The sequence below is a fragment of the Lipotes vexillifer genome, unplaced genomic scaffold (genome assembly GCF_000442215.2).
Source record: "Lipotes vexillifer unplaced genomic scaffold, Lipotes_vexillifer_v1.1 scaffold330, whole genome shotgun sequence".
NCBI classification, from domain to species: Eukaryota; Metazoa; Chordata; class Mammalia; order Artiodactyla; family Lipotidae; genus Lipotes; species Lipotes vexillifer.
The window spans coordinates 1,864,085-1,886,820 of record NW_006775627.1 but is presented as its reverse complement, the minus strand read 5'-3'; the positions used below and the strand labels follow the sequence as shown (position 1 = coordinate 1,886,820).

The window sequence follows — 22,736 nt, the reverse complement described above, 5'->3', positions numbered from 1 at the left end:
TTTTTTTTTTTTTTTTTTTTTTTTTTGGCCATGCCACGCAACTTGTGGGATCTTAGTTCCCTGACCAGGGATTGAACATGGGCCTTTGGCAGTGAGAGCTCAGAGTCCTAACCACTGGACAACCAGGGAATTCCAAATACTACTTAAAAGATACTAGTCTTAAAAGAACAGCATAGATATGTATGTAACAAAAGGGAAAGCTTCAAGAGATAGACATATATTTAACAGTGTTTTACAGAGGATTCCATTTTTGTTAGAAAAAATAAATGTTTATATATGACAAAAGTGGTCTGAAAGGTTACACTGTACTCTATCCAGAGCAGTTACTCTGGGGGAAAATGGTATTTTGTTATTTAAAAATTTGTTTACTTAAAAACTTCAAACATGAGAAGGTATCATTAGAATACTATTCTATGAATTTTTTGAGGTCAGAGACCTTGTCTATTTTCATACCTACTTCACACTCACAGTTATTTTAGTGCCTGGTCAGTGTAACTCGATGACTATTTCTTAGATGAAATATGGTAACTTTTTACAAACATTTATGAAGTATAAAAGTATTGCCTGAATTTTTTGAACAGTGACCACAGGACACTAGTAATAAAGATATCTTTAAAAAGTAACTTTAAGAATTTACTGATGTAAGCATCTACTAGTTGACTGTCTACCCTTGAAGTTCAAGAAATTTTCAGGAATATTCACATAGCTTTCTTACTATGAAACCATCATTTATTTTTACTTTTAAAATACATGGAAAGAGCTGCCAACCTGAAACACTTGGACTGTTCAAATTCAAACCAAGGAAATATGAATAAAAAGCAGACTAATTCAACAAAATAAGCCAGGAAGATCCTGGGTGACTTATCCAGGTTTTCTCTTCCCTCCAGATTTCTATCTAGCTAACGATAAGTTTTATTTTCTGAGGAAACACTTACTACCAAGCACTAAATATCATTCATCAGTTTATTTTCAGACTTTTGTATTTACAAACCTATATTCTCCTTATAATAGTGTAATAACCTTAGTAAGTCGAGCACCAACAAGAACCAAAAGCAGCCAAAGAAGTTCTTATGTCAACACAAGTCAATGATAATAGATGACTTAATCTCTTACTCTCTGAAAACAATTTGCTGTCATACATACATCTTAACATCAAACACATTTTATAAAATACTGTGCTAGATTTATTAATGCTTTATATGAAGACAAGACAAATCGCTTTGACTATATGTGGGTTGACTTGGGGGTAAGGCATGGGAAAAAAGCCTTAGGAAACATGAAAATTCACGACTACATTTACACTAGAGCAATCAACTAGATAATTGTTCTAATGTGAACCAACTACTTAATGAAGGTTAATTGCTCAAGTATGAACAAGAGCCATAAGGCAGGTTGGTACCTGGAGTAAAAGTGAACATTTGGGTGCCAAAATACAGGCAAACACGGAGCCAACTTTCTGATGAACAATCTAAACCCACTGTCAAAATCACTGGAGATTTTATTTGGCACTATAACTGTTGTTCTATAAAAGAAAGGTTAGAATGTAAAACAAACCAGAAGAAATGTTCAGAACAGGACAGAAATATGGGACTTAAGCAAAGATCACAAGAAATTAGAGCCTTGTTGTGTCCATTGTTACCACCTTCTGCAATTTTTTGAAATATAATACACATACAGAGAAGTGCACTGAACAGCCCAATGAAAACAAACACAGACATATATGTAGCCCACCACTCAAGAGAATACTCCCTACTCCAGCTCCCTACTGATCTTTATTTAAAATTTTGACTTTGTCATGGATTTTTGCATTAATTTGTACATTTTTAAATATTGCATTAAGATAATATTTCTCTTGATTAATAACTTTTTTAGTTCCCTCTTAAATTGTGTGCCCGTCTTGCTCTCATACGCCCCCAACAGCACCGCTTCTTCCCCTCTGGAAGTAACCCTATCGTGACTTTTGTAATTACTTCCTCACTTGTAAAAATAATTGCCACCTATGCATGCATCACTGAATAATATAATCTAGTTTTGCATGCTGTCAACTTTACATATCTCTTTATGTCTCTATCTACATTGTTCTGTTGTGTGTATTTTATCCAATTTATTGCCATTTGATAGTCCATGCTTTGAATATACCACTAGTCTACGATTTTTGGATATTAAGGTTATATGTATTTGGAGCTATTACAAACAATGTTCTTCTGAGTCTTGGTATATAAAAACACCAAGTATATATTTTATACTTGGTATAAAATACTTGGTATATATACTTGGTATATATTTTATACTTGGTATATATTTTTAGCATATATAAGTAGAAGTGAAGGTGCTGATCATGGAGTGTAGATATCATGAACTCTACTAGACCCTGTGTCTTTCTTCAGAGGGAAGAAAAAGGATTATGTAAGGAATTTTCATTAAACAGAGTTTAGGAGCTGACACTATAGGGAGTCAGAGCTGTCAGTAACCTCCTACTGAGAGAGAGAATTTAGACTCAATAGAACCTAAAGTAATGAGTTATAAACAGGATACAATTATAGGATCATCATTTAGGGCCTGCTTTCCGTGTTGATTCACATCCAGCTCATTCTGGAAGCAATGAGAATTTTATATGTGAAGAGACTGCCAAATCGGAGCCCGTAAGACACGAAGTATACAGCTGCCTGCCTGTAAAATTCTGTTGGCCTAAAAGGCATTTCCAACTTAATGCACTGTTTTCTGCAATTAGTTTACTGAAACTGATTAATATATCCGCTGACTTAGTACAAAGGCACTGCGGTTATTTTCTGTTCTCCCATGAGCCTGAGGTACCACTGTTTCTCAGTCCCAGGCTATGAACACCCAGAAGGTAGAGGCTTCATTTTATTCAATTTTGTATCCCCAGAGTATCTAGTACAATGTTTGGTATTTTTCTGCTTTAAAAAAATATTTATCAAATTTATTGAATTGAGAACTTTGAAACTCATCCTTAATTTACAAGATTAGAAACAGAATTAGAAATAGAATTATTTTCATAAATAAGAATGTACAGTTTATTTACAGGGACATATTCCCCCCACACACAAAATATAGACATCATGACCTGTGAAATACCAATTTCAATATTCCTTTTGGTTTCTTTTGTTTTTTTGCTGCCTGGCACCTTAATTTAAACTCTACAAATAATCTACAAAATTCAAACCTACTCCCCTGAATTATTCCTTCATGTTTCCTTCACTCCTGACAGCACACAATATTTTGCCTTGTCACCACGTGTGCCCAGATGTGAGCGCCAAGTCCTCTGTGGGAACGGCGGTCACTCAGGGCTCCAGTGAAACCCATTCAGGAAGCTGGCTGACACAGGCAAGGCTGGCTGTGTAGACACGCGAGGATGCCTCCCCCTTTTTCTGTCTTTGCAGCATTCCTGTTCCTTGGCAGATTTCGCTTTTGTTGAGTTCAGTGTTTTGCTCAACAAGTCTCTTACTCTTCTCTAAATAGCTTCTAAAATGATTAGAGAAGGAATTCACAAAATGAAATGCCTAGGGAGTCAGTGAAATAATGAGTACTTGTCTTGGGTGTTGAGGAACTTGCAACCAAGATGACTAAGGGAAGAACAAGAAAGACATTTAGGGAAACTACAGCCTCTGGGAGGTCCAAGTGAGGATGCCAGGCTCAAGGCTGCACCACATCCTCTTTCAGAAGATGAAGGCAACAAAGGGAGGAAACTCATCTGCACATAATTCCCTGTGATGCTTTTTGGTGTTTGCCCATGAAAGGGGGCACACCTCCTTGCTCTCCTACATCCAGGAGAAGCTAGACTCTGGCAGGGCATTATTAAGATTGGAATTTCTGCATTAGGTCTCATCTAAATTCTCTAGATTTTCCCTACATTATTTTGGTTTAGCCTATAAAACTCCTCCCCCCGCCCAACCACCCAATCCCACGTATGGTAGTAACTGATTACTGTAGGGGCGATGACTGAAAACTTGCAGGATCCTACAACAGTGCAGCTTTTCTGGAATAAAGGAGGGACTTTCTTTCCAAAAGACTCTTGCTTGCTGTGCTAACACAATTTTTAAAAAATAAGAGTCCAAGGCACTTTCTATATATAGATATATAATAATGAGCAAAACTAGTGTTCTGCACCTGGCCCATGTTTTGGAAAACAGACCTGACATATTTTTAAGTACTCTCTCAGCTTATACTTCAAAAATGACCCCTGACATAAAAGAGTAACTTCTGGCATCTTCCCTATTCAGACTTAAAAGCCAGAAAACAATTTCCCCTAAGTATGAGTTTGACAATGTTGAAAATAAACCCACTGTCACCCATCTGATAAAGAAAACTTACCCTTTTCAACTTGGCAGCAGCCTCTCCAGAACGAATTGCAGTCAGCAGACTCTGTCGGATCTGTTCTGGGTCAGAGCTTTGGAATGTTGAAGAACTTTGTCTCTTAAGGGTGAATGATGGGCCGTCAGTCAGAGATGGCATTTGGGGATTCTGTTCATTATGTGCAGAGTTATTTTCCTATAAAAATAAATGTAAAATATTTATATGAATACCACGTGAAGAATGGGCCATTATGCAAAACATTTTCATCATCAGTAGCTCTTTAAGAAGCACCATTTGCCTCACTGGTGTTTTAGACTCAGCTCTGTTTCCTCATCCACTGAGTTATCTCTGCTGCCAGAGCTCAGCTGGAAGATGAGGGCATTACTTTCCCTCATCTTGAACTCAGGAGGCTAAGGAAGGAAAGTGATACCTCTTTTTGTTTCACAAATGCAGTGGTAATTTTAATGTCCTTGAGTAAATAAAATAATGCTGATTTCTCCAGTGGAGTTGGCTAGAAGAGCCAAAGTAATAATAAAAATTTCAGACAAAAAAAAAAAAATTTTCATAGTTCCAATGTATTAGTGTTGTGGAATTATTTTTGATGGTACAAATGGACAAATGTTGGTAATTTCATACTTGTTGAACCTAATGTATTTTCTAATAAGGGAATATTAGTGACTATTTAACAGCTTATTTTGTGTTTCTGGAAGTCACAGGGGCTAACTGATGGCCATGTTTTCTTTATTTTTCTCATGAGACTAAAAATAAATATTAGAAATTTCCAAATTTAAGAATCAAAAATTTAATTAAACTTCTTAGGAAGGAATATTTAGTAACTGATTTAACTGGCAACTGTATTCAAACAATCTTAAAAATGTCTTTTTCGAACTGCCAGATGAGTATCTTTATAAAAGATGAGCTAAACAGAACTCAGGCAATGGCTCAAAAACTGTATTATATAAATCAAGCTTCTGGTGTTTAGAAATGGTATTCCATTCTAAGGAAAAAACTCAGGCTTTATTCCCAAGTAAAGAATTAATCTCTGCATCATATATCTCTTCCTGATATTATATCAAAGTAATAAACATAAATGTGAAAATATATGAAGAAATATTTTTCAAGGTAAACATTGCTTTAAAATTATGGAAAAGTCTTTACTTGGCAATATGGTTAATGTTCTGTTACTCTGGGAGTGTTTGAAAAAATAGTATAAAATGCTTCTGGAACTGTCATACAAATATGAAAGTATTCTTTAAACACTATCAGAGTAAAAGTACACAATGTATTTTTTTAAAATTGCATGGGGATTATCATAATTCATACTGTGAATTTCTTCCTGACTATACTACTTGAATCTAGCAAATTATACCATTAGCTGATCAAACACGAAGTCAACAAACCCCTTTTTTGTACACCATTAAGGTTAGATGGTGGTTAAGTGATATTTTGCTCAACATATGTATAACTGGAAAGTTGACACTGAATTAACAAAATGGGAAATTAAGAAAATTACCTATTTAAACTCTGGTTTTAGTTTAAATTACATATAACAATGTTTGATAAGCTCAGGTTGAGTGTATATGATAGAAAATACAGAGCTGAGAGATGTTTGGTTATTTTATCTAGTCTTTGATACTGCTTATGTTTTTATGTAATTAAAACTATTTTGCCAGTATGGAGAATTGGAAAAGAAAATAAAGTCAACCAGACCATCCAGAAAAGTTATAAACAAATTGAGATAAGCAAAACACAGAAAACTAGAGAGTCAGAACTATAAACTAGTACACTATACAAATGTAGGAGCAAAGAAGCTTTAAATTTAAATATTTCCTAATGATACAATTACATAATGATGATCTTATAGTAATATCTGATCGAGTGATATGAATTATAATAACTCTGAGAATCAGTAATCAGATTCTGTGTATTACTACTCTTTTCTTCCTACAGTAGCTTGATAGTAGATTATGAATTCAGAGTTAAGTAACACACAAACAAACCGATATGCTTTGTCAACCCCGTTGAAACCATGTTGTATAAGAATCCCTTACTTTTAAAAAGGTTACATTTACCTTATCTTTCACACCTGGCTGTGGGATGTCCACAAACGTATTTACGGAAGGAATCTTCCCTCCGTCTGTGTCAGTTGGAGCTCGGGCAGATGCACCTCTGACCTCCTCACTGCGTGACCCTGTACGACCTTTGCTGAAAGACTGTGACCGTTTCACCACAGCGAGGGCAAACGGTGAAGGAGCAGAGCTGGAGTATGGTCGAGGGGCACCAAAAGTTTTCAGAGTCTTCAGGTTAAGTGTTGCTAGCTGACTCTTGGGAAGAGGAACAGGTTTGGGGGCTATGGGAGGGGGAGAGGTTTCAGCAGGCTTCTGATTGCTGTCATCATCAGTGTTTTGAATGTGTGGCTGTGGAGAAGAGTGAGTTGTTTTACTTAAGGGAGAAAGAGCTTTCTCTGGAGGAGGTATTGTATCCCTTTCCACCTCTTTCTTTATTAGTTCCTTTGGCGTAGGATTCGGGGCAGCTTGAACACTCTTGGCAGCTGCAGATGTCACATAATGACCTGAAACTCTTTTTTGCATCTGCAAGAAAAAAGAACTTGGTTTGGAGTGGGGATTTGAAATCCGAGATTTAAGTTTTGACTCCAAAATACTGTTTATATCTTCCAAATTTGGCACAAAAGGAGCTGTGCCAGTATCTCTCGTCATTTTGGGAGTAGGTTTCAGAGGATTCGACGTTGTGCTGTGGGTAAAACTCTCCTCACTTTGCACCTGATGCTCTGTTCTCAGGGTAGGCTTTGGCTTCAGGTCTGCTTCTGGCTCCTTTGGGCTTTCAGAAATAACAGGATCTTCTGTTTGGATTGCAGTTACTTTCACGTTCCCATGAGTGTCCTTTTCTCCTAAAGTATTTATCTCCTGATCATTTTTATACCCTATGGTTTCCGATTCCCAATCTTTCAATATTTCTAGGGATCTGGGAGGCACTATTTTGTAAGTAGTCATCCCAATTTTGGGTATGTACTCTCTTGTAATTTCATTTGAAGGTTTTGGCTTGGGATTATAGTCTTGTCTGTAAAATGGATAATTCTTTATATAAGAAGCTGTTGAATTTTTATCAGTCCCATCTATAGGAGGCAAAAGATCATCATTACCATGTGCACAAATTGGATCTTTTATGGTGAGTTGCTCTTCTGTATACATAATTAGGGGGCCCTGACTCCCAAATTCTCTTGAGGTATCTAAAGAATCTTGTGGGCTTAAAGATGAGTGTAGAGTTGATTTGTTGTTACTTGAAGTTTGCACACTTTCATCAACTTTGACATCAGACAAATTATGATCTTGGTGATTCCCATCAAAACTGTCACAGGAAGGGATTGTCTGAATTGCTGCATCTTGCATTTTTGTCTTTTCTGCACTAGGTTGAATCAGTTTTTGATCTGGTGCTGATGAAGCAGCAAGATGATTTTCATTGTAACTTCTAGCAGTATCAGTTTTATATGCCTGATAGTTTGATAGTCTGTCAACTTCCACGTCCACACTGTTACTTTTGGCAACACCTGCTACACTGATTTCTGCTCTCCTCATTCCATTTTTCATACTGTCTTCTGTGTTTGTTGGAATGACAATTATTTCATTTTGATCTACTGAGAGGAAAAAATATCATAAAGTATATGAAAAAAATAGAAAACCTCAAGTTTTCAATGCCTGCCTCTCCCAAACTGAAACAGATTGATTTGAATTCTATAGATAATTTTCAGCTACCAATTATATAAAAATTATACAGGTAGTGGCATACAGAGAAAACAGCATGGGCTTTGATATCATAGAGACCTGAATCTGGAATCAGCTTGACTAATTACAACCTGTATGGCCACATCATAATACTTACCCTCTTTGAGCCTCAGTTTGCTCAGATGTAAAAAAAAACATGTATTATATATATCATTTATGTAACATGCTTATTAGGATAGTGTATTGCCCAAAACAAGTACTCATAGAAGATAGCTATGATTTTTCTTTTAAATAAAGACTATATTTCAGTCATTGTTAAGAATGACAAAAGACATTGACAAATTAAAAAAATGTTTTTATTCTTTTTTTCCATTTTGATTCTCTGTCTTTTCTAAAATCCCTAGTATATTTACATTTTATACCTAACATTAAAAGGGAAACAATCCCAGCAAATGCTCTCAGTTTTAATTAAGGAAGACAACAAAACCTTACCTTTAAGAGTTGAAGTGAAAACAGAACCTAAGTTGATTGTCTTATTAATTAGGTGTCCTTGCTAAATACTTTTAGAGGACTTTGTTTTCAGTCAAAATATGGGTGATTTCAACTACATAAAAACAATCATGTGGGTTTTGATTTTTCCCTGTGAGAAAAAATAACTATTTTTCTCATGTCTGAATCCAGGTAGAGAAAACAACTTCCCTCTCCCCAGCACTACCTTTCCTCTTAATTTTAATTCAGACCTCCTGAAAACAAAAATCATTTTCCAGTGTCTAGGTTAACAAAGCAACAGTTGCCAGCCAACAACATGATGGCAAAGAGTTGGAATGAGACATCTGGAAGGAAACACAGGCTTATGAATGTGTACCACGTGTCTTGTACTAAGCCAAGTGATTTATATACTGTGCTTCTCCAGTCAAATGCCATGAAGAGTCATTTCTTCTGAATAACCAGCTAGCCCTCATCTTCAAAATCCTCAGTGGCCTCTCCTTTCAGATATGATTGTTTGCACAGCACAAGTGAAATGTGAGCCTTGGAAGTCAAATTGTGAAAGGATGTCAGGTATTTCTCTATAGTTTTATAATCACTCACTTTCATCTATAAGATAAAGTTCACTGCCTAAAATATATCATGAGCTATTTAAAATGGGTCCTCTGTGAAAAAAGAAAAAAAGAAAAAAGAAAGATATGCATGCATGCAAAAAAAATCATGTTGCCAGGTAAATTTGGATACAGTTTTTTTTTAAATCTTTATTTTTTTAAACCCTGCCTAACTGCACAATTATTTGATCATGGTGGTTATATTTTCTATTATGTTGCAAGGTTCCTATATTACATATATAATTTAAAAATGGAATTAATTTTTATTCTTCCCACATAAAATGCAACTGGTTATTCGAATACATATTGTCTATTCAAGTGATTTCTTTTCTCAGTGACTAATAATTATTAACTTTTGTGATTTATAAAATTAAGGACACGTAATTAGGAACCACAGAAGAGACACATCTCTGCCTGTGTTCTTATTTACTTGGTTCTTAAGTGTTTTTAATATCTATATGAAAAGTGGTACTCTCAATGCTGATATGAACACAAAAGAATTTAAGAAATGGTCCTGGCACCAGAAAATGAGCCTAAATGTATTTCCTTTTCTCTTTCTAATTTTTCATTTTCCACTGAATATAGGTATATCCCAGTTGCAGAATGGAAACATTTTCCAAAAGAAGGTAAATCAACATAAAAAATATATTTTAAATTAAATCCCCTCTAACAAACCCTAATTTACAGGTTTTAGAACTCTAAGTTTCTATTTTTCACATTTTCTGTGGGTTACACCTACTTCACCATTATCTAACTGAATTTCTCATCAAAATTTCACAATTTCAAAATTTTCAATGACTGTCAGGCCTGGAAACCTAGAATCACTCCTGAATTCATTATCTAGTCCATCCTCCTATACATATCGATGATAATGCCAATGAAACGTCAATGAATGTACAGGCCATTTTTCAAGAATGGCCAGTAGAGGGAGAAGGTATATTTTGTACTATACTGTACTTCCCCCTACTCAACACTGACACCAACATGAACAACCTGATGAAAGGATGATTTAGATAAGTATACAGGGTAGGTTAAAAAAAAAAAAAAAAGGAGAAAAGGAGAATAAAACTAGTTTAAGGATAACAAATTTTTTTAAAAATCACCTAGAGTTGACAAGGGTCATTGTAAATCAAGTGCAAATCAAAATAAAGGTATTACGGAAATGTACTTGTGACCCTAGCACTAATATGATGCCAAAATCTTAGTAAAAATGATTTAATTTGACTATGATTTTTAAAAGAAGTAAACAGCTTTTAAATCATGACTTCTCAATAGAAATGCTACTGCCGCCATAGCGTATGTTACAAAAAACTGAGTCAAGAAGAAAAAAGGGGGAAATCATGTACAAGTATATAAGTTGTACACTTGTATCTCAGGATGGTATTGACCATGAGGAAAATGAGTCAGAGCCATATATATTCAAATTAACCAACACATACCACATATATAAAATGACATATCTATATCTATCCATCTGTCCATCTTGTTTGTGACATTGGGATAATCCATGTTTTATATATATATATATATATATATATATATATATATATCCCTATGTTTTCTATGAATCTTAACCTAGTTTTATATATTAACATAATAGACTGGACTATGAGAATAAGCACTTTCTTCATACCCCCTTAAAATACCATTGTGTAGGGCTTCCCTGGTGGCGCAGTGGTTGAGAGGTCGCCTGCCGATGCAGGGGACACGAGTTCGTGCCCCAGTCCGGGAAGATCCCACATGCTGCGGAGCGGCTGGGCCCATGTTTTCTATGAATCTTAACCTAGTTTTATATATTAACATAATAGACTGGACTATGAGAATAAGCACTTTCTTCATACCCCCTTAAAATACCATTGTGTAGGGCTTCCCTGGTGGCACAGTGGGAAGATCCCACATGCCGCGGAGCGGCTGGGCCCGTGAGCCATGGCCGCTGAGCCTGCGCGTCCAGAGCCTGTGCTCCGCAACGGGAGAGGCCACAACAGTGAGAGGCCCGCGTACCGCAAAAAGAAAAACAAAACAAAACAAAAACATTGTGTATTCCTTGTATCTTCTATTTGTATAGTATCATTTTTCTGAAATTCAATCCTAAATATATATTTTAACCATATCTCAGTATTCTGCTATAAGGAATTCAAAGTAGCAGATATAATTTCTATGATCAAAGACTGTTCAATCCAATTGAGTAGTCGAGAACAGAGAACTACATGGCTTCCAGTAATCAAGTAACAGAGTAAGTAAAGTGGCAGGATTTGGATAATAGTTGAATGAGTGAAGATAGGTGGAAAATTATTTTCCAGGCAAAGATAAAAATGAGCATAGGCCTAATGACAGAACTGAGTGAAATATATCGTGAGAAAGAGAATAAACTGTCTTGATTGGGGGGGCGGGGAGTGGGAAATACTGGTAAGCACTATTACATAATTAGATGGTTTGGGCCTGAAAAATCAAGCAGAAAAGTTTCACCTTAGGTATAGCAACCCGACTATGAAATAAAACAGGCTTAGGTTAGGGAGTCAGTAGAAGGAAAAAAGAGAAGTAGATCATAAATATACACAGAGTATACATCTTTAAGATCCAAGATCTAGGTTAGATAACCTCTAAGATTTAACAACAACATTAGAACACATGGTAGTTAGAAGCACATTTTGGAATCAACACGTATTGAACACATACTGCCTGAGTTCAAATTTGAGGTTCACCACTTACTAACTGTGGGACCTCAGGTGATTTACATAATGTCTTTGTGGCTCTATTTCTGTAAGATGGGACTAAAGTAATAATACCCATAAATGAGTTAATATACAAGATTAAATGAGTTAATATATATAAAGTATTTAAGAAAGGTCCTTGGCACATAGCAAGTGCTATGAAAGTGTTGGCTATTAGTGTTTATAGAACTCACCATTCTCCTGGTTTGGGCCCGGTGACCTCAGGTTTCTTACACTGTCAACTACCCTCGCTTTGTTGCTTGAATTACACACCATAATGTGTGGTCCTCTGTAAAATATGATATTGTATGTTATATATTGATACTGTTGAAACACACACACACACATACACGATGATAAAACAGGCAATAATTTCCAAAGACAGATGGACTGGAATAATCATCTTTTTCTGCCAAATATTAGAAATTTAATAGCAAAGAAAGAATACAAATGAGAGGAAATGCTGCTATGAAACATTAGCTTTCATATGGTGACCCTGTTACAAAGAAAGATGTAAGAAGCTTGGTAAAATGGACACTTTCCCCAAGACAGTGTCTTTTTGTTATTATCAATTATTATCTTCTAAAGAAAAAGGAACTAAATGAAATGTACTCTCATAGACATTTTCCTTGCATCTGGCAAGGTCACCCTGTGGCAAGTCAGGATGTGAACTGACTTCACTGGGGTTTTTTTTGGTGATACAAGAGATTAATTTGGAGACAATCCCATGCAAATTATAATAAAACTTTGATAAAATGGTTTATTTTGCCTACTTGATTTCATCTTTATTCATAGTGTGGCATTTCTAAGAGAATGTAAGTATACTTTACTATAACTTTCGATTCCTAGAACCAAGGGGAAGGTAGGTGCATTCTCTGCTTCATAAAGTTGACTATAAAAATAATATTAGTGATTTAACATCATATTCTAAGAGGCAGAATTGTTTTATATAGCAGTTAGTAAAAATTCTTCAGGAGCATTTGGTGAAAATTGAAAATTAAATATTTCATTTAGGCCAAATAGGTAATAGGCAAAACAAACGCAACACAAACAAAAATGCTAATCTTCATACAAAATAACTACATGTTATGGTTGATCTGCCACAGGGATACCAGAACTGCTGGATTTGATTTTATTTAAAAACAATCACATGTAAATTGATACTTTATGAATAAACATTTTTTTAAATGGTTGTAAAAGGGATAAAGTATAAGCTAAAGAAATGACTCTACTTGTGTTTAAAATATCAGTTCTACATTTCAGAAGACTAGTATCAATTAAACAAACCACCACCACCACGTCTGGCATACAGACTACTTACTGTCCATCTGTGTTTTTAGTTCCTTGTTTTTCTTCTTTGGAGTTTTGTGAGGACTCTCCAGTATCACTGCCAAGGGCTGAGTCAGGATCATTTTTCAGTGTATTTATTATATCAGTAGATACAGTAGGAATGTCTTGCGACTTCAGAGAAGTATTTTCAGCCTCATCTTTAGGCACTTCACTCAGTTCTTGCTTTTCATCTATCTCTTCAAGGCTGTAATCAGAGCTTATTCCAGCTACAAAGAAATGAAGATATAATCCTAAATATTAATTTGCCTCATTCATCCTGTGCAATCCTGGCAAGGAAGGAATTTTTAAAATAATAATTAGTTCGACTCTTTTAAATTCTGATTCAAAGCTAATAGTAAAATACTTTTCTAATGGTGAATAATTATGTTAATATATAATCAGATTATCTCAGACATACATTTCTAAAAATAATATGCTGTCTCGGTTTTATTTATGGTAAAAAAAAAACAAAAGGTTATTTAAGCTCATAAGCTTCAAGTTATATATTTCATTTAAGAATGTATCTTTCAGTTTAAATGATTTTTACCTCGATGCAATGGCTTTAAATGTAAACAAAAAGAACACGAGATTTTTAGATTGGCCCCAAGTGTACTTATAAAGTTTGACTCAGAAATTATCAGTACTAACTACGATTGAGAATTATCTGAGCATCTTTTAAAAATACTGGTGCTCACCTCTAATCCACATCTGTTAAATCAGAATCTCTGAAGGGAGGGACCAAGAATTTTTTTTAAGGTTCTTTCAGGTGATTCTAGTGTGCAACCAAGGTGAAAAGCCATTTACTTAGATGCTTAATATAATTTTTAATATACAAATAGAATAAGTATTATGAAACGAAAATTAATTTTAACTCCTACTCAGTTTGATTCTCAGGCAACTTCCCTTAACAGTTTTTTTCCTCTATATTATCAGAAGGTATAATGAACATATACCGTTTAAGCAGATATACGTACATTTCCTTCTTTCTCTCTATTCTTGGTTTATTTAATATAAATGGAAGCATAATATACCTGATGTTTTTCACTAACGTTTTTTTCCTCCACTTAACTATGTCTTAAAGGTCTTCCCATATCAGTATATGTGTGTGTATGACTCTCTTCAATAGCTGTGGTTAATATTTCATTGAATGAAATTGTTTTATTATAATTTCTTAGAACTAACACCAAATGGCCAACAGGGTAAAAGAGGAGACATCCTAAGCAATTGGTGTCCACACTAGCTGTGAAAGTAAATTTAAACCAAAGAATGAGGTTCTGGATCTTTGCTTATTTAAATACAATTCAGGGCTTCCCTGGTGGTGCAGTGGTTAAGAATCCGCCTGCCAGTGCAGAGGACATGGGTTTGAGCCCTGGTCCGGGAAGATCCCACATGCCGTGGAACAACTAAGCCCGTGTGCCACCACTACTGAGCCTGTGCTCTAGAGCCCGTGAGCCACAAATACTGAGCCCACGTGCTACAACTACTGAAGCCCACGCACTTAGCTCCACAACGAGAAGCCGCCGCAATGAGAAGCCCGTGCACCGCAATGAGAAAAGCCCACGTGCAGCAACGAAGACCCAACGCAGCCAAAAATAAATAAATAATAAATAAGTATAATTCAACACTTCCACTTACATTAACAGCAGCTGAACAAAGTTTAATTTTACCACAATAGAGGGGTAAAAAGGGTAGTATAGCACTGGATGATAGTGATCAGCACATCTACAAAATTTAACAAAAAAGTTTAACGTATTTGAAGAATATGTGAAGTACTTAAAATGTATTTAATTGTATCTTTAAGCATATAGACAGAAAAGTATGCTATTTGTGCTTTTTAATAAATACGGGGAATTTTAATGACATTTTTATTGTAAATTAAAAAACAGATTACTTAGAAAAAACATTAAAGAATTTGACTTTAAGGGCTCCCTGGTGGTGCAGTGGTTAAGAATCCACCTGCCAATGCCGGGGACATGGGTTTGAGCCCTGGTCCGGGAAGATCCCACGTGCCGCAGAGCAGCTAAGCCCATGTGCTGCAACTACTGAGCCTGCACTCGAGCCCATGTGCCACAACTACTGAGCCCACGTACCTAGAGCCTGTGCTCCACGACAAGAGAAGCCACTGCAATGAGAAGCCCAAACGCCACAACAAAGAGTAGCCCCCGCTCGACACAACTAAAGAAAGCCCATGCGCAGCAACGAAGACCCAACGCAGCCAAAAATAATTGATAAAAAAAAAAAGAGGGCTTCCCTGGTGGCGCAGTGGTTGAGAGTCCGCCTGCCGATGCAGGGGGACACGGGTTTGTGTCCCGGTCCAGGAAGATCCCACATGCCGCGGAGCGGCTGGGCCCGTGAGCCATGGCCGCTGAGCTTGCGCGGCCGGAGCCTGTGCTCCGCAACGGGAGAGGTCACAACAGTGAGAGGCCCGCATACCGCAAAAAAAAAAAAAAAAAAATATATATATATATATGTATATATGTATATACTTATATATATAAATCTTGCTTTATCATGACATGAAATAGTTATTTTGATGCCAATGTACAATATTATGCCTTTACAATAGCATATTACATCTGTACAGTAAGAGTATATTTACATAATTCGAAAACTGGGTATCAAGGGAAAATGAAAGGCCATTATGGTTTAGATGCAAGTATGTTTTATAGATGGCTCCTTGGTATATATTAAGCTCTTTTGGAAATTATATTAACTGAGGTAACATTTAGCAAATTATTGATCTTTCTTTCTCCCTATTTCTCTCTTTACCATCACATGTGTTTTATATAGATACACAACTTTTCTTTAAAAAGTCGAGGTCCTCAACTTTCTTTAAGTATGAGGTCCTCACTGAGAAACTGGTCTCAAAGTATGAAGAATGAGTCACATGTTTCAGAAATCTTTTCAAATTATTTTTCTGGGGTTTTATAACTTAGTCGTTATAAGCATCAGACAGGCTTTTTAAAATATATATATTTGAACTGCATTCCTGTCATTAAAAGTCTTAGAAAAGGCTGTGATTCTTTTTAAAAATTCTAACCAAGAGCACTTTCACACTTTGTTGTTTGACTAGTACAGATTTTTTCCAAGCTTTAAAAAATATTAAATCAAGTTTGTTTTGTATGTGTTAACAGACTTATACTATGGCCAAGTTTTAGAACTACAGCAATAACAACAAAATGAAGTGGGGGCTGTGAACAGTGAGTAATTTTCACAAATGTTAGATCACAACTATCATATTTCAGCTTCACATGTTCTAAGGGAAGAGAATTCACTTTCAAAGAACAGAGTATCCAAAACTTTAGTGTAGCTGTACAATATAACAACTTCCAAAATATGTTTAGAAAATTATAAAAAATCATTTGAAATTGTAATTGTTGAAGTTTCTTTTACACTTACTTAGCTTTCTAATATAATTTGAATATATCTTAATTTTTTCAGTCCCTCTAAAGACTGCAAAATTGACTGAAACAAAAAATAAAATTAATTATTTAAAATTCACAAAATATAATATGTGTAAAAGAAATTTAAATAATTAAACTTAGTTTGTAGCATCTTATAAGTTATTAAAGCTTAAAATTTCACTAAGCCTTTTGGGACATCTTGTGTATTTTTCCTGGAGACGGTCAAAGGGCAGAATTGTTTGACAGATACTACTCTTTGCTAAAACAGAACCATATTAGATTAAATCTATTCTGGTGAACTTTAAAAAAAAAATTCATTTATTCAAAAAAGTGTTCACTGTGTCAGACACTGCTGTAATTTCTGACAGAGTTGTTTTCTCTTTCATTTTTAAAAACTGAGGTATAATTTCAGTAAGATTCATCATTTTTGGAATACATTTTGGAATGTCCAGTTTTGACATCTATCTATCTATCTATCTTTCTGTGACCACCACCACAATCAAGGTGTAGAACAATTCCGTCAGCTTCCAAAATCCCCCAGGCTCCTTGGTAATCAACTCCTCTCTCTAACCCCAGCCCCTGGCAGCAATTATCCCTATAGTTATGCCTTTGCAAGAATGTCATATAAATGAAATCATACAGCATCTAGCCATTTAAGTCTAGCTTCCTTCATTTAACAATGTATTTAGCCATGTTGTTGCATGTATTAGTTATTTGTTCCTTCTTTTGGCTAGGTGGTAGTATTCCAACATATGGACAAACTACATTTTGTTTATCCATTCCTCAGTTTAGGGACATTAGGTTGTTTCCCATTTTTGGCAATTACATAAATTCTATAATAATTCACATGCAGGTTTTTGTATGCACATTCGTTTTCACTTTTCTTGAGAAGTCTTAGGAGTGGGATTTCTGGGTCATATAGAAAATGAATCCTTATTTTAAAAAAAACAAACCTGCTAAAGTATTTCCCAAACTGGCCACATAATTTTTCATTCCTTTAACGAGTGTATGATAGTATACTGATTTTAAACAACTGGTTTGAGGTGATAAGGACTTTTTCTGGGTCACTGAAAAATTGAGTCAAATTATTTATGATAGAATTCAAATATTACCTAACTATGAAGTTTTGCCATATGGTAACAAAACAATTTCGATCACTTAAAAATAAAAATCCCAATCAAAAGCAATACTATAGAAAATAAGCCATGCCTAGATAACAAAAGAGTAGTTCAATAAAGAAAAAATATATATGTATTCTTTTATATTTATATAGTTATATGTTGAAAATAATAAAGTTCAAACAGTTTTGCCAAAAAGCAGAAAGCTAAATAGAAGAGAAGCTGAAATCCTTCAGAGCCACTGATTTTATCATCTTACATGTTGCCATATTCCTTCACTATGTGATTAGGGAAAACATCAAACTCCAAGAATTTCAAGTGACAAGGCAGAAACTACTATTTTTTTTATGAGACATTTTTACACAGGGAATCAACAAGTAACCAAATCTAAATGTGATGACATCTCAATCTGTCTTAAACAAAGCAGCAGGCAGGAAAGGCCAGGTCACCTACATGGCAGAGATGCAGCAGCTACCTCGGGCGTTCCAGGGCACTCCGAGAGAGGGGCTTCGGCCAGCAGCTGGGGCACAGCGCACTGTTTGTGACCGGGGAGCCCAGGGCCAAGGGAGGATTCTGCCAAAGAAGTAAAATCTGTGGAAATGGCACTTAGAAAACAGAATTAAGCAAGCAGAGACCAAGAAGCATTTCACAAGAAATTAGATATGTTAACTCACAATTAGCCATGCATTAAAGAAGAAGAGGTAAAAGGGGAAAAAAAGGAAGAAAAACAGCTATAAAGCAAAGTTTGAATAGCAGCCACTTTTCTCTAATACTTCCGAAATCTTCTCATTTCATCTATATAGTTCGATATTATTTAATAAATTTCCTTTGTGAAACTGAATGGTATCATTGATATTATTCTGGGTAAGATTTGAGAAAAATCATTACTAGTTACCTAATGATAGTGTTTTTAATCACAGAGGAAAGGGGAATTCTGTATCAAAATCTTAAATTCCTAAATATCACCTAAGGATTAAAGATTCAGGAGCATTTGGGTGCTTCTGAGTTTTTCTGTATTTGTGAATGTGAATTATAAAAATGAGGTAGTTATATTAAGCAATTTTTATACCTATCAAATTATTTCTGTGCTAAAGTACTGACATAGTAATATTCTATTTTGATTAAACATTATTAGTCTGTCATATTCATTTATACCTAACTTTAAGCCTAACGATTAAGAAATTTTATCATACTTATAGCTACTAAATAGCTATTATTAAAAATATTAAGGAACAGTATTAGATTTTTACTGAAATTTCACTTATTTGGGGAGAATCCAAAATAAAACCATATAGTAGAAAATATTTCATAATAAATTTTTACCATCAGATTAGGACAATATGAATTCACACCTACAACAGTTGGGTAAAGAATGATGCTTAACACCTTCATGTAAGTTTTCTTCTGAACACACCAAGGTACATTGCTAACTAAGATGTGTCATTCCTCTTGGGGAGAAGATTAATAAATGGCAACCTGACACTGCATAAGGAAAAGCAGGAGACCTAGTAGGAAAAACACTCAAGGTGCCATCGCAGAACTAAAATTTTGATTTCTGTGTTTCACACTCTGAACTCAGGGAGGGGAATATTTTTCACTTCATACTATATAATGTGGGAAATGAAGACAAAGCATCTGTATCTCCTTCATATACAGAGCATTACGACTAGATTCATTCCTCAACTGTCCTGGAAGTTCTTTCTCAGTGGTTACATGATGTGGAACAGAGGTGTCAGACCTGGGCTGGACAGGCCCTCAGAAGAGTTTGCTTCTAAAACACTGTCTGTAGGAATTGCAGGTACCGACTGCAGGGCTAGAAGACAGAAGAAACACAACTTCTGAGCAAGTCACATTCACCAATGAAACAATTCCTTAGTACCTTAAGTCATTTTTATATAATTCAGAAAAAGATAGCCCTAACCTTATTAGAAGCCACTGTACTTGTCTAGCTGTGATACAGCTAAAATCTAATTTGATTCCCAGTCCTACATGTAGTCAGTCCTGGAAAGGCAGTATCTTTCTGAATAGACTCACAAATTATAACATGCTCATTTTAGGATAATGGAGCTGTGCAGTTTTAAATTTTGTCATGCAGATTTTTCAAAGGTAGTGAGAACAATCAGGCACTATCTAAGCACTACTATTAAAATCAATTAATTAAAAGCCTAAGTTTAAGTACTAATATTATTTAATAAAAAGATGTGATTTATAACCTGTATCATTTCTATTGTCTATATTAAAGAAAACACAACACTAATGTTAATGGGAAAAGTAACATTACCAGTCACGTGACTATTTTCATCACTTTGTTGCAGGGCTGTTTTGGAGGGTGGGGAAGGTGCTTTTCGCTTTGTCCTTTTCAAAGATAAATTCCCACCGGATGTTCTACCGAGCTGCAGAGAGCCTGTCCTCACTCTGCCTGCTCCAGAGGAACTCTACGGAAAACAATGTGACCAAACAGAATCTCTATTCAGAAATGAACAGCAAACTTCAGGACACTGACCTTTACATCAAACACATCATATGCCAGTATGGAACATAATGGTCATTCATTCAAAAAGCATTTACGGAGTATCTGCCACGTGTCAGAGACGGATATGTAAAGACAAGTATAATATGATGCTTCTCAGTAAGGTTAGGCTAGAATGGGAGGCTGGCATGTAAACAACTAATGAAAATGTAGAAGACTCATAGGCAAGGCAGTTAAAAACTAGCTTTCAAAGGAAAATCTAGAGAAAATACTGGATGTAAAGTAAGAAGTGAAAAAGGGAAGAATATCTGTACATTAAGACTGTCTTGATTAATCTTTCTCTTTTTGGCACAATACATCAATGACAAACATTTCAAAAATCTATGTCTACCAAAGGCGAGGTCGTTTGAGGTCCTCGACTCTATACACAGCTAACGCTCACACTCAGAGCATGTGACTGTCAGCAGGCTGGCCGGTGCCTCCTGGCCCATTGCCACGTCATCTTGCTCTTTCCCCTTACAACAAACCTGCTTAAAAGTGTTATTCATAGTTTTTTTCCTCCAATTTCTCATCTCCCACTTGAACCCCTCCAATCAGATCTTTCTCAACCTTTGATCCATTAAAACTATTCCTATCTGTGAGATAATAGAAAATATATAATGGTCTCTGCCCACATTCCTGGCACAGAGCTCCTAAAACCCTTGAACTTTCCTAAGTGACAAGAACACTAGGAGCATCTCTTGTTCTAATATTGGTCTTGGGCCCCAGTTCCTGACACAGAGCTCCTGAAACCTTTGTAATTTCCTGGATGACAGGAGTACCTTTTGTTGGAATGAGGCAACTCTGGATGGGCTCCTGGATGAGGGCTGGTCATGGGAAAGTCATGATTAGAAGCCTGGAATTTTCAGCCCTGCCCTCATTCTCTCGAGAAGGGAGAAGGGTTGAAAATGGAGTTAATGAATGATCATGCCTATGTGATGAGGCTGCCGTAAAATCACAAAAGTATGGAGTTCAGAGCTTCCAGGTCAGTGCACACGTGGAGGTGCTGGGAGAGTGGCATACCTGGACAGGTAGTGCAAGCCCCATGCCCCTTCCCGCATACCTTGCCCTATACATCTCTTCCATCTAGATGTTCATCTATATCCCTTAGGAAACTGGTAAATGTAAGCAAGTGTTTCCCTGAATTCTGTGAGCCGTTCTAGCGAATTAATCAAACCCGAGGAGGGAGTCGAAGGAACCTCTGATTTATAGCCAGTTGGTCAGAAGTGTAGGTAACAACCTGGACTTGTGGTTGGCACCTGAAGTCCAAGAAGGGGGTCACTGGCATCTCTAATCCATAGCTGGTTGGTCAGGAGCAGAGGTGATAACTTGGGCTTGTGACTGGTGCCTGAAGTGTGTGTAGGAAAGGGAGGGCCGTCTTGTGGGACTGAGCCCTTATCCTGTGGAATCTGATGTTGTCTTTGGGTAGATGGTGTCAGAATTTAGCTGAATGCTGGTATCTAAAAACTGCCTGGTGGTGTGGGGAAAACCTCCACACATCTGTTGAACAGAAGTGAAATGTTTTGTGTGAGTAGCAAAGGAGACTCACAGGGAAGCAACACACAGTAGGAAAGAACTGGGTTTTTCCCTAATGGGTAGAAAACTGAGTTTTTCCTTTACACTATCAAAGTCATCAATGACCTCCCTCATGACTAAATCAGTGGTTACTTCTTAGAACTCATTTGTTTGACATATTAGCAGCATTAAACAGTTGACCACCCTCTAAAATCTTCTTTTTCTTATATCCAGAATACTATTTCCTTACTCTGCGGAGATCTGAACTCTCTGTTTTCTGTGTTGGTTCCTTTTCATCTAGTCCTTGGACATATTCTCTTTAGAATCTATACTCATTCTTGGTAATGTCTGCTGTCTCTGGGTTTTATGTATTATTTATATGTTGATGATTTCCAAATTATGTCTCCATCCTGGACCTCTGTCTGATCTTCATTTAATGTTGACGCCCATTTCAAACTCAGCATGTCTAAAACTAAGATCCTCCTTTCATCTCCCCCATTAAAAATAACCCTGTTCTCAGTCTTCCCTGTTTCAGTAAAAATAGCAAGTCATTATTCCATTTGTTCATGCCAGAAACTTTGGAGTCACCCTCCCGTGTCCCCTCTCTCTCACACTCCATATCAAGTCCATCCTATTGGCTCATCCAGCTCAACTGCTACCACAGAGTGAGCCATCACTTAGAACTTTCTAATTGGATTGCTTCTTCCACATTGCTTCCCTAGAGTCCTTCCTCAATAGAGCAGCAAAGGATCCTGTTAAAATAAAAATCAGGTGAAGGCACTTTGTTCAATACCCACTAATAATTTCCCAATTGGTACAGAAAAGCTAAAGTCCTCGTAATGAGTTCTAAGGCCATTGGCGACCTGGCCCCTAGATCTCTCTGACCACCTCCTTCTCCACGTGTGGAGCAAAGTGAGCCACACTGCCCTTCACACTGCTCCTCAAATGTGCCAGGAGTGTTCCCACCTCAGAGCGGTTGCCCTTGCTGTCCCTGTCCCT

At 36.2% G+C, this 22,736-nt stretch overlaps 1 protein-coding gene across 1 annotated transcript in view; it reads right to left on the bottom strand.

Annotated features, from left to right (window-relative positions):
• The window catches only part of COBLL1 (cordon-bleu WH2 repeat protein like 1), a 158,763-nt gene that overhangs the window by 1,848 nt on the left and 134,179 nt on the right, over positions 1-22,736 (bottom strand). Inside the window, exons 8-14 of the mRNA XM_007450070.1 lie at positions 19,995-20,148; positions 19,452-19,526; positions 18,167-18,286; positions 13,184-13,418; positions 12,057-12,151; positions 6,387-7,966; positions 4,333-4,509 (exon numbers count right to left, since the gene is read on the bottom strand). Coding sequence (XP_007450132.1) covers positions 4,333-4,509; positions 6,387-7,966; positions 12,057-12,151; positions 13,184-13,418; positions 18,167-18,286; positions 19,452-19,526; positions 19,995-20,148 — 2,436 coding nt within the window. The remainder of the gene's footprint in view (positions 1-4,332; positions 4,510-6,386; positions 7,967-12,056; positions 12,152-13,183; positions 13,419-18,166; positions 18,287-19,451; positions 19,527-19,994; positions 20,149-22,736) is intronic.